General features: G+C 40.1%; 1 protein-coding gene across 1 annotated transcript in view; it reads left to right on the top strand.

The window, feature by feature from the left end:
* Nucleotides 1-12,738, top strand: part of LOC117411876 (MAGUK p55 scaffold protein 1) — a 31,136-nt gene extending 18,398 nt beyond the window's left edge. Inside the window, exons 2-12 of the mRNA XM_034019687.3 lie at nucleotides 516-665; nucleotides 1,826-1,904; nucleotides 2,471-2,556; nucleotides 3,235-3,303; nucleotides 5,430-5,626; nucleotides 6,070-6,176; nucleotides 6,505-6,585; nucleotides 7,110-7,190; nucleotides 7,653-7,855; nucleotides 10,302-10,376; nucleotides 10,847-12,738. Of these exons, the coding sequence (XP_033875578.3) occupies nucleotides 516-665; nucleotides 1,826-1,904; nucleotides 2,471-2,556; nucleotides 3,235-3,303; nucleotides 5,430-5,626; nucleotides 6,070-6,176; nucleotides 6,505-6,585; nucleotides 7,110-7,190; nucleotides 7,653-7,855; nucleotides 10,302-10,376; nucleotides 10,847-11,023 (1,305 nt within the window). The 3' untranslated portion in view covers nucleotides 11,024-12,738. The remainder of the gene's footprint in view (nucleotides 1-515; nucleotides 666-1,825; nucleotides 1,905-2,470; nucleotides 2,557-3,234; nucleotides 3,304-5,429; nucleotides 5,627-6,069; nucleotides 6,177-6,504; nucleotides 6,586-7,109; nucleotides 7,191-7,652; nucleotides 7,856-10,301; nucleotides 10,377-10,846) is intronic.
* Nucleotides 12,739-12,864: the final 126 nt, after the last annotated feature.

Below are 12,864 nucleotides of genomic sequence, written 5' to 3'. Positions count from 1 at the left end.
GCTGGTAATGCTTCTTTAACTCTGCTAATGATATGTTTTATGGCTCAGTTCCAGTGGAATTCCAATCCAAATCTTTAGGTGCAATGATAACAAATGTGTTCATCATTGTATTCACGACATGCTCACTCAGCCAGTGCATACCGCTGAGCCGTTTTAATGAAAATAAATAAAAAATGAGTGTGGTACAGATAAAACCCATGGTTTGAGAGTCCACTGCCTGGCCAGCTGAACGAGGCGATAGACCCCCCCTGTGATTTAACCAATGGGGTGGTGATTGGGGGAGGTGGAGGGATAGAAATCAATTGCACAAAGGAGGGTTAGTGACTGGTTTATTTAGACTCGACTGATTTAGTGCAAACTGTTTTGGGTTCCGAACACTATGGATAAAGAGGGCCTTTGCTTTGAAATCCTGGCTGTAATAAGGCTGCATGAAGCATGCAATCGGTATATGTTGGTGCAACACGATTGGAAGGTGAGGTTGTTTGAGACATGCCTGCTCCGTTTCTCTTCCCCAGGTGGTGATGCAGACGCAGGAAGCCGCGGGAGAGGAGGTGTACACCAACGGGAGCCACCGATTGGGCAGCACCAACGGCCCTTCCATGAACGGGAAGGAGCTCACCAAGATGCGCCTGGTGCAGTTTGAGAAGAGCGCTACAGAGCCAATGGTCAGGACACATGTTATCTGAAGCTTTGTGATGCCGCATTATCATTTTATTTTTGGTAAATTCTTAGCGAAAATGCCCTTTACTAAATGTAAATATTTTATTTAAATAAGTATTTTTACATATTTATTATATATTTTTCTAAGAAACTGACATCATGCGCTGTTAGTGGTTTGATTTTTCAAACCTTGATACAGAAAGGGCTTAATCCTCCGCTATTTAGATCAATTGAATAGATCCCTGAAAATGTACATATTATGAGTACTTAAATATTTGTAAAGGAACATTTGTAATAACCCTTCCGTGTCTTGAAAGAAAGTTTACAAACGAGAGGAGGCCATTTGGCCCATTTTGCTTGTTTGGTTGTTAGTAGCTTATTGATCCCAGAATCTCATCAAGCAGCGTCTTGAAGGATCCCAGGGTGTCCGCTTCAACAACATTATTGGGGAGTTGGTTCCAGACTAACACAATTCTCTGTGAATGAATGGATTTTAGTGGTCCTTCTCATTGTTCTGAAACACATGCCTCAATCCATTCTTCAGTAATAAACGACAGTGTTTTGTTACAAAAGGCATATAAAACCAGTAGAGTACAATAACTATCCAGAAGCAGTGTGTCAGAGTTGGAATTCCTGTTGTCACAAAGCCCTAGGGAACATTACTGGTGGGATTCTGTATATGGAGTGGAACAAAGAAACCCCCTCCAGCGTGCCGGTCAAGTGTCAATGCAGAGCAGCTTCATTTCTGTTTGTGATGCAAGAGCAACACTTACCTCTGCTCAGTGAACTTTTGAGAGGTAGGGATATATCAAGCATGATCTGGCAATGGTCAACCATGGTAAAACAGGGCTGACCATTTCAACATTGCATGATTTGACACATGGTGTAACGTGGTTTAAACATGATACAAATATCTGGTCAGTTGCCTGCCTTTCAAGCAATGCCCCCTACAAAGCAGGCTGGATGTTTTCTCGCAGCATGCATCAGTTCGTAGAGGCGTTGTCGTATAGTCCTGAACTACTGAATGTATCTGAATTTGCTGTTCCTTCATTGTGTTCACCCTGAGACTCATAACCCCTGGTGGGTTATAGTATACCTTCCCTTGCTCGTTCTGCCTTATCCTCTTAGAACCATCACAAACCTGTGCCTTCGTACTGTTTTTCAGGGGGTCACACTGAAACTGAATGAGAAGCAGCGATGCACAGTGGCCAGGATCCTGCATGGAGGAATGATTCACAGACAAGGTGACAATGGAGAGGCACGCCTCGTATATAACACACAAGCTGTATATAACAACACAGGATATCTCCTGACATTTGCAAAGGGGCTTACAGTCTTTGGGTTGCTTTTTAAACAAATGTCTTCCATTGATTCTTACTGTTGCTTCTCCTAAAGGGTAACATTTATAAAATAAATCTGGGTATTAATGTGAGAGGTCACTTGGACTAATAGTCTTTGAGCGTTCCATTATCAGTCTCTCTAAAGTGCGTTTCATACACAGTATGTCTAAAAACAAAAAACTACAGTAGATCCTGTTTTATCAGACCTGCTATGGGGACATGAGAATAGATACAAATGTGAAAAGAATTAAGATGTGATGTAATGTGTAATTTGGTAAATGTCAGCACATCAGCTGCCAGGTTTTGAAAATCCGCTGCAGTGTTGAAATGATTAATCCAGGAATCCCTCTGAACAAGGACGATACGAAGGCATGAATTATAGGCACAACATAATCATCCTAATCGAGTTTTCTAATGATTTACATTTGATTTATGAACACAAAGGCATTCTAATTATTTGTATGTTTCAGGTTCTCTCCATGTGGGAGATGAGATTGCTGAAATCAATGGGAGCAGTGTAGCTAATCAGTCCGTGGATCAGCTGCAAAAGATGTTGGTACGTCATTGAAACGTCATTGAGAGATTTTCAGTAGACCTATTAACAATTGTGGCTTGAGCTGTCACTTTAAACAGACACAAGGAATGAAGGTCACTTTCTAAACAGTAAAAACAAAACCTGTGTGAACGTGTTACAGATGAATTGAGAATAGATTAATCCTGTTACTGTGATAGCAGGTGAGGAAGTTGGCATGGCTGATTGGGTGCCTTTCCAGATTCCAAAGCTGCAGTGTCATCATGCTGTTTGTGAATATGTACTACATTCTTTCATGGTTTATACCTCCTGGGCACTCTTACTTACTCAGGTTTCTAGTTTGTTTACGTTCTGCTGCAGGGGCACCAGCTATTTGACAAACTTCCAGAAGACACAACCCTGCAATAGCAAAATAAATGAACAAGTTAAATTAAAGCCTTAAATTAAATCTACACAGAGGGGAAAATTACATTGAATGTTGACAGAGAGCAGGGAATGATGCTATATCCGACCCATGATTTTGAACAGGTAGTCGATCAGAGAAAGGGGTTTTCTGATCTAGCTGGTATGCACAGAAGAACTGAGCTGGCTTCATGGTACTGTATACCCTGTCACATTGCATATGCTGTTCGGGCTTCCTTGATTGGCAGTTAGAATCAAAGTCACCTTGCAGAATAATATTAATAACCAGTTTTCTTACAGAAAGATACTACCGGAGTCGTCACCTTTAAGATCATCCCCAACCAGCAAGCCCAGTCCCTAGCATTTGAGGTAAGTGACAGCGTCACTGTGCAGCTCAATATCCACCTGCAGCCTGAAGCACAAAGCTTGAACTCAGGAGTTCTTTAAAGAAACTGTTGTGAGCTTGTGTTGACAAAAGTGTCTTTAACAGTTTCATCCATTCTAAACTTTATTAAATTCATCAAGACAGACTTTAGCAAAAAGGTATTTTAATAACTCTTCAAAGTCAAGGTTGGAGTTTCTGACTGGCTTTAATTGCAATACGAGTTATCAGTTTTGAATCAGTCACATGAAACTTCAGCTCTACGGTATGTCTGGCTGGACAGGAGTGCCCTTTTGAAGAGATTATACCATTTCTACACATTGTGCAAGTCTGCAGGAGTGTCATTGTTGTGGCTTGAGAAGGCCTCATTATTAAGACTGAAACTTTGTGGTCTGTAAAGTAGACCAGTGGTTCTTATCTTTCAGCCTCAGGTTACAAGCACTATTGTAATCTGTCATGGACCGAAGGGAGTAAATACATGTTTCTATCTAATCAGTTTACACATGTGGTTTATCATCATGTTCAGCCTACTCGAGGCTGTCGATTTGATATTGGTGAAACATGAAGCCTCTTTGTTGAAGCAGTAATTGCAACTTAAACACAAGAACAGTGGAATTCAATTGGAAAGATGCAGCCAGTGTTGATCTGGAAAAGGAAATTAAATTAGCTGTATTATTATTATTATTATTATTATTATTATTATTATTATTATTATTATTATTATTATTATTATTATTACAAAACCCAATTGGGTTTATTCAATAGATTTTTAAAAACGTCATGTCTAAATACTGGCACTTTTTAAATCTTAAATTCGGACCAAACATATTATTTTATGTACATTTGAAGAAATAAACACACTTGCGAGACTCACACATACTGTACTGTTCGAGATCTTACCTCTTTCAGTGGTGCTTGGATCAGTTGAACAGACCCCACTGCCTGTCAGTGTGGTGTGGGTGTGGCAGACATGCCACGCACGCACGCACTCTCAATCGATTCATTTGCATTGTGATTGGCTTTTCTCATTCAGTGTCCTGTGTCTTCAACTACATGTGTTCTTTATCAGGCATGTCTTCCTCTAAGCCAATGAACAGAAAGGTGACTATTCTCTCAGTAGAACACACAGCAGCTTCTAGAATACTGTCATTTCATCCAGTCCTTTATTTTCAGCTTTAGAGCTTTTCTAGTGTCATCTGCTGGCTCTTGAGAGTTCAGCATGCGATCTTTAGCAAGAAGGAATACATTTTCGTTCGATAAAAAAATAGATAAAAAAATCGGCATGGATACTGTAACCTAGATTAAATCAAAATGATAACATGTTATTCTCTAGAGACCTGTTATTTAATGTCACCCGCATAGAGCTATCATATCTATGGCGATGCTGTATATAAATAATATTTTATTTTTTAATCCAGACATTATGTTTTCACTCCCATGTTTTACAATGTAAAGGAGCACAGTCTGGCGGCATATTGAAGGATGCTTCAAGTGACGACAGATGACATAAAAGCTTGACCTCTCATTCTTACATTACCCCCATCATGTTGACCTGGCTCATGGACATCTAAGAACAAGCACTAACAACCTAGATCCTAGTCAGATTTACTAGACTAATCCACTAAACCACCAGAGCAGTTGCTGCTGTGAAAGTATTGATGTATTGATGTATGGACCTGATTCAGCAGCAGGTCTTTTTAATACACATGACTAGTGAGAGCAGCAGATATCAGTCATATATTCAGATGCTTCTCAACCTGGGATCACACAGAGCTCAGAGGCCACCTAAGAGAAATACAGCACTTAAAGAAATATCTTGTTCCCCAAAACATAAGACTTTGTTATTCTGTTCTGTATTTGAATGTTGACTCTTACCATCTCTCTGGAGGTGGGGATACATTTTTGTGGTTTAAAAATTCCAATGTATTAAAATCAGCTTCATTGAAAATCTTAAAACATTCCTACAGTTGTGCTCCCACTAGTTCCCTGGGAATAGCAGGTTAGTGCCACGATTCAGGAGGCAGGCTGCATTTCATGTAGAGAAAAGCGCCGCCATCTGTCTGTCTGCCTATCTCCAGGGCTCCATGTCTGTTCTGTGTGTTTCTCTCTTCAGATGTACATGAGAGCTCAGTTTGACTACGATCCAACGAAAGATGATCTCGTACCATGCAAGGAAGCTGGTCTCAAATTCAAAACAGGTGACATCATCCAGATTATCAACAAGCAAGATCCAAACTGGTGGCAAGGCAGGCTGGAGGGCTCAGAGTCAGGATTCGCAGGTCTGATCCCCTCCCCTGAACTGCAGGAGTGGTACGTTCTGTTGTGAAGCTTCACCGTTTTCATGCCAAAGCAAAGAGGGTTCTCACTGAGACACGCAGTGCGCAATGGAAGACTTCACCTTATCACAAGTCATGTGCACATCATAATATAATGCCAATAGTCTTCTCAAGCGTTCTTTCAGTTTTAGAACAAAGAATTGATGCATTTCTAAGAATTGGTGGATCTAAATACTCAAACTGTTCAGTTAATTGAAAATGAAATCTGATATTTGAAAGCCAGTTCAGGTGTCATGTTTTAATGATTTAAGAGAATGCCTTGTCTAGCCTACGAGAATGTCAGTTAAACACGTGTATTTCTTTATTTCTACCTGTCCTAAAGCCTGGCTTGCTTCAGATTATTAAAAATTAGTGTGGGTAGCTCTTTGTAACAATGTAAAGCTGTCACATAACATCCCCTAATTTGACTCCTGACAGGCGTGTAGCGAGCAAAACCAAGTCCAGCGAGCAGGGCACCCAGTCCTGCAGCCCCTTCGGGAAGAAGAAGAAATGCAAAGACAAGTACCTGGCCAAGCACAGCTCAAGTACGTGCAGGGGTCTCCTCCAGTGATCCAGCACACGCTGAGAACCCCTTTCGAAAGCTTGGCCTCTGTACACAACCCACTCATTCATATAGTTGAATATCTACTGTATGTAGGGAAGAAAAAATACCACATGCATTCCTGTGCAGAGTGTAATGTTTCTCAGACAGTCGCTCATTCTTCTCATAATAGCGTATGAATGGCAGTATTTGACAATCAACATTTTTGGGGGGATTCAAGAATATTTAACTTTCTAACATTATAAATGTGTATGCGTGATTTAAATACATTTTATTCTACAATGGAACTTGTTTCCTTTTCTTTTTGGTAGTTTTTGATCAGCTGGATGTCATTTCCTATGAAGAGGTTGTGAAACTCCCTGCTTTCAACAGGAAAACGCTGATTCTCATAGGTAACCTGACAATGCCAAGCCTATGGGACAAATACTGTGGTTGGATCTTTAGTACAGTGCTTCACATCCAGCTCTTATAAAAGTTGATCATGGTATTATTGCAGTTCTACCAAGCTTCTTCCATGGTTATACTCCTGCATTTACCATGTTCTTTACCATGCTTTTATTATGATACACTTTTATAAGGGAGGAATCCTCTTATTCTAGTTCTGCAAGATGTATTCACTGACGTACTGTGATCCGCAACTCCTGCCATACCTTGCCTAGCATTCATGTCCAGCACAGCCTTGGGCAATATGATAGAATTTAAATACAAGGTCTCAATCAAGCAGTGTCTTTTTCATTGCAAAAAAGGCTTTTTGTACACTTTAAAAAAGCATGCACTCCAAATGTTTCAAATGAATGAAAGTTATTCCATGTACTGCATCATTCATGCTCTCCAGCTAAGCACAGTGCTAATCTTTCCTTCTGCCAATCCAACATGCTATTGTATAGGCTGTTATTTTGTTCCTGTTTTTCCTCAGGTGCCCCTGGAGTTGGAAGAAGCCATATCAAAAGCACTTTACTCACCAAGTACCCAGAGAAATTTGAGTATCCCTCCCCTCGTAAGTCCATTTTAACACTTATACTGGAGCTGCTCTGTGGGGCATGGGCAGTACTGGAAGATATTTCTGACCTAACAAATAGTGTAACTGTATTGATCAGCGCTGTCTGTGTCAATACTGCTAATGAATGCCATGGACACACGATAATATGGTTCTGATTGCAAAATATGACAAAAGCATAGGCAAACTTGCACTTATGCAACATTCATCACCAAAAAAAACATTTTCAAAATGATCAAAAAGTGGAAGAAGTGTTCCACCAAGTAATTCTTCATTGCATCAGTGCTGTACAACTATTGAGCCACAAAATGTGCAATATTGCAAAGCAAGGATGACATTAGACAGCACTGAATACTGTGTCCTTCCTCCTCGTTTGCAGCAGAAACAAAGGCTTCCTATGGTAAGCTGTGTGCTCCATGGTGATCACTGCTCTGTTTACATTGTGTTTCTCTTTCTGTGCAGATACCACCAGACCGCAGAAGAAAGATGAAGAGCAAGGGAAACAGTATTTTTTCATTTCTCAGGAATCCATGACAAAGTGCATCGCGGACAATGAGCTGGTGGAGTACGGCAGCTTCCAGGGACACATATTCGGAACCAAGCTGGAAACCATCCACAAGATCCACGAGAAGGGCAGGATTGCACTCCTGGACATAGAACCCCAGGTACTCTCCACACACGGGATTACATTGAGTTATTGAGCTGGGGCGTATTTCCACTGCTGTAATCACAGCGGATCTAAGCGCTGATCTGTGAGCCAGGGTTTTGAAAATCAAAATCCAACAGCGCATGTGAGTATCTTCAGTGCATGTCTCTCTGTAAATATCTTTTCAGTTAGCCCTCTCGGTTTAGAGCTGTGCTCGCCTCTCGCTGCGTCCTATTTTTGTTAGGCGTTCCCTCTAAGATGGCTGGTTTGAGCTTTCGTTTTCGTGTGTTGATGCCATCTACTGGTGTAACCAGTGCAAAGTTTTCCTCAGTTTCTTGCCAACTGTCTTACAAAACTAGCAAGAAACAACTTTAGGTTTTTGTAGGAGCAATTAAATTGACGCAAATGAAGAAGATGTTTAACAGCTATTTGTATTTGTCTTTAGCATAACTCGCCCATTGTTCACTTTGGAAGGCTCAGTCTGGCACTCAGGGTTTAATATCAGCTGGCCACTTGCAGGGCAGGTAGACTTCAAACTTAAGTAAAATCTTGGAGGTATAAAATGACATGTTCATTATTAAACACAGACGGGTCTTTCAGCTTCCAAACCCCGTAAGAGAGAAATGCAGACTTGTATCACGGTGGCAACAACTACCCTTACATTAAGGAAAGGATTGCATGAGCTACCAACTTGAAGTGGTCACAAATGTATTTTCTCACAGATCAAGTGTGAGACAGTTCAGACATTCAGCAGGAGTGGAATGTAAAACAAAATTATGTTGTGCATTCATCCGAATTTCAACATCCAAAATTATAAATCACTTCATTAGATTTAGGGTTACGGTACAGTTAACCCTCAAAAATAGGAAATGCTGCCAATTGTTTTTCTCGTTAAGCATCAATAGGTCATTTTAAGACTAATAAAGTGAGGAAAATACAGAAATTATTCATTTATTTACGGAATATAGGTTAAAAAGTTAATGCATATTACCTTTTAGTTCAGGGCAGTGAGATCGGATGGGGTAGCCATATATGCCGCTAGAGCGTCTAGATGGTACAAAAGAAACAGTGTTGAAATAATAGTCACAGTTAATTTGATTGTGAGAGTTAGGAGAAACAAGAGAAGATACATTTAATAGAACACGATAATAAAGCAAATACATCAGGACAGAGAGAGCAAAGAGTAAAGTTAGAGAGCTCCTATTTTAATGTAGCCTAATATTTTATTATTATTAATTTCTTAGCAGACAACCTTATCCAGTTGTTACAAAATATTACAATACAGATAAGAGCAGTTATAAAATACAATAGTCAGTTGTAAGAACAAAACCAAATAAGAGAAAATAAATAAGATTTCGACAAAGAGCAGTTAAAGTTATAGTAAAAATATTTGCATATAAGAGTAAATTCCATTAAGAGCACGTGGTAAATACAGTAAACGGATAAAAACGTACTCTGTATGTAAATTAGTTTCGGTTATGGAGGATATTTTATGCCAAAATGAAAAATAAATTAATCCATTAATTAATGCATAAATAAATATTGAAATAAATAAATGACTAAATAAATATATTATTTATTTATTCATTAGTGTATGTATGTATTAGTTTATTTATTTGCTTTTCACTTTGGCATAGCAGCTACATTATCCCTTTCATCCTCAGCAATCTCTACAGCACATTGGGCTCCATCACCAAAGCAGTCAGAGTCACTGCACCCACACCAGAGCCTTTTTTAGAGAGAGCCTGTTTTAAACAGGTTCCCATCTCCGTTAGGACTTTTTGAAACAGGCAGAACCACTTTAGACGGATGATACTCAATCCATCACGTCAACCATTTTGATTTCTGCACGGGGGTATGTTAATTAGGCACCCACTTCATTTGCATAACATTCCTCATACTGCTGGAATTGGGGTTTTGCGACTGTTCTCATCCTTCCTGGCCATTTTTTATTTTTGCTCGGAACAAGAAAAAGAGTCAAAGTTAAAATCCCGCCACAAAAGCCCTCCCCGACGGTCGGAAAAGCGTTGATATCCAGGGCAACTGAGACAGTTCAGACATTCAGTAGCACTGCACTGGAAAACAAAATGGAGACCCCACATTGTTTACACAAGGTGAAGCCCCCAAGCAGCGATAAGGGGGGGCCCCAAACAGTGCCTTATAATTACCTCACCGCACATTTTAAAGTTTAGTTCAAAGTTAAATCAAAGTATTACATGAATAATTATTTAAAGGAATTCAGTGATAACTAATTTCCTTATACAGGCAAAAGCAAAGACTGACATAGCAGGTCTCTTTTATTGATCGCAGGAAAAACTAACCCTTATTTTCCCGTGTTGGGTTACTGTCTGAGAAACTGAGCGTTACATTTAAATTCAAAGCTGTAATCTCAGCTAAAGCTGCATATTAGTAGTAATTAGTATGAGTTATGTTGTTTTTAATTGATGAATGTATTTTCTTTTTAGATCCTAAAACTCCTTCGGACTGCAGAGTTCGCGCCGCTAGTGGTGTTCATCGCCCCGACCAACACAGCCAATCAGGTGAGCGGCCTGTTTCTACGGCACTTTGTTGCATCAGGGTGCCTATTAATTTAAAACCCTTCTAGCCAGGATTCCCCTTTAGCGAAACTGTAGCGTGTCTGCCTGTAGTGCCGAGGGTCAGCGGTTCAAATCCGGACCGCGGTGAATGTAAAAATAAAATATAATAAATAGTTTCACGCTTTTCTCATGTTTAATCGGAAATGCATCAAATACAAATATATGTAAATATTGTTGTGTTTAATTCTGAGAATATAAAGAACATACAAAGATGACTGTAAATAGTAGATCGGTGTTTTTATTGAACATTCATGATAGTTTAACAGCAGCCTTTTAAGTTTTTTATTGTTAGACCATCATTTCCCTTGGGTTGCTATTCTAAACTCTGGATATGGACAGACACTCGCTTTAGCTGTTACATGGAACAATTCAGAGGGCTTTTCAATAAACAAAGGACAACTTTTGTTTTTCAGTCCGAATCTTTGCAACAGATCCAGAAGGACTCCGACGCCATGTGCAGAGCGTATGGACACTACTTTGACCTGTCGCTAGTTAACAATGACGTGGAGGAGACTGTGAAGGGACTGGAGGAGGCGATGGAGAGAGCCAGCACTGCCCCTCAGTGGGTCCCTGTGTCCTGGGTTTATTGATCACAGGTCTTAGTAACAAAACAGTAGCCTACTTCATTATTCACAATGTACCCCCTTTTTAAAGATCACTAAACTCTTTTTTTTTTTTTTTTTCCACTTCTCAAAGTTGCAGAATCCCATTAGAATGCACTTGTACTTTTGTCTGAGAACTGTTTGGATGTGCAAGTTCCAATGAGAGACTAGCATGGGTTGAAGTTTATGCCTCTGGTAAATGCTTGTGCAAGTGTTTTGCCTATGGATACAGAACAGATGAACTGGCAGCAATAATACTGGGGCCTCATCCGTTACAGTGGCTTCTCAGGTGCCAATGGTGGAGATTACTCGTCTATTAACACAGGGCAAGGTCCACGATACCAGTCTCTCCAGACTGGGTAAACCCAGGGTCAAATCTCAGGGAGATTAACATATGGAGGGTTAGGATTTGAAACCAGATTGTACAAGTGATAAGCCTCTTTCACACTGGCACTGCTACCCGGGTCCCAGTGACCCACCTCACGATGTGGGTTGACACGCTTTGACCCGGGTTGAACGAGACAAAATGCTCGACGGCCGTTCGTGAGCCAACACAGTAACAGCCACACCTGCGTGAAGGTTTCACTTCTGCAAAGAACATTTCTGTTTAGCCCTATTTTTGTTGCTTGAGACACAGCATGAGCCAGATTGCAGCAGGGATGTAGAAATGTTTGCTGTACTCAACATTTGGGCTGACGGTTCAGTCTAGAGAAGCTTGGATGGAAGAATTAGTAACAAGCTGCTTCTGGGGCATTGATATGAGCATAGAGTACTTGCATCTGTCACCCAAGTCAACCCTGCTTTATCAATAGCAGTGTGAAATTGTGTACCCGACTCGCATAACACCAGGTCCTGCCCAGGTAGCTCATGCCAGTATGAAAGGGGCTTTTAGAAAACCAAAGGATGACTAGAGGAAATGGGAACCTACAACTTTGTTGGTGTTTTTGTTTGTATGTTTTACGAAAGGGTCAGCTGTGCATTTACATTCCAGAACAGTACAATCGTGTGGTAAAGATCCATTAAAGTGTTTCAGCCCATGTTTTGCTGGAACGTATTTAAATGCATGCCAGATAAGCGTGTATCAGTTCAGCACATCATCATTCTAGTAGAGAACTGACTCAATTCAAATAAATGTCAGTGTTTGAAATGGATCAGGTATTGAAAGGACTTGCGTCATAACAAAATTATGTGCAGATTGATACAAAGGATTATTGCTTGATTTTCACCATGCTGCGCTGACCAATAGGCAGTTTCCCCATCCCCACAAGCTAGAGATTTGTTTGTTCAATCTGCATTCAAAGAAACGTGTTTATTTTATCCTCCATAAGTAAAACATATATTTTGGCTTAGCCATGTTATTTACAGCGTTAAAAAATAAATGTAAAATAAAAATGCGTATCCACAGGTGCCTCCCTCCCAGAAAAGATGGCTCTCTTCCCCCCCCCCCCCCCCCCAGGCACATCTTCCCATGAGCAAGTGCAATAACACGTCTACATGTCTTGCCCTTAATTGGGGTCTACTGTGAGAACATTGTCTTGTGTAACACGCACATGTGTGGGTACTGAAGTGATCCCATCTCCCTTTTATTTCAGGAAGGATATTATTTGGGACAGTTTAGTGTTGGGTTATGGGATTGTTTTTATGCCAGGACGCATATAAAAATGGCATGTGATTCTGAATTAATAAAGCAGTGAAAGACTTTTTTTTTTTTTTTTTTTTTTTTTTTTAGATAAAGTGTCTAAAAACATTCCGTATGTAGTCTTTATAGAACAAAAGTCCAAGCTGACAGAATTCAGGCTTTTAAATAAAATACACAAATTTTACACTTA

This window comes from Acipenser ruthenus, chromosome 16, assembly GCF_902713425.1.
Source record: "Acipenser ruthenus chromosome 16, fAciRut3.2 maternal haplotype, whole genome shotgun sequence".
Taxonomy (NCBI): Eukaryota; Metazoa; Chordata; class Actinopteri; order Acipenseriformes; family Acipenseridae; genus Acipenser; species Acipenser ruthenus.
Note: the sequence above shows the minus strand (reverse complement) of the source record. Positions and strands in the feature narration are given on the sequence as shown.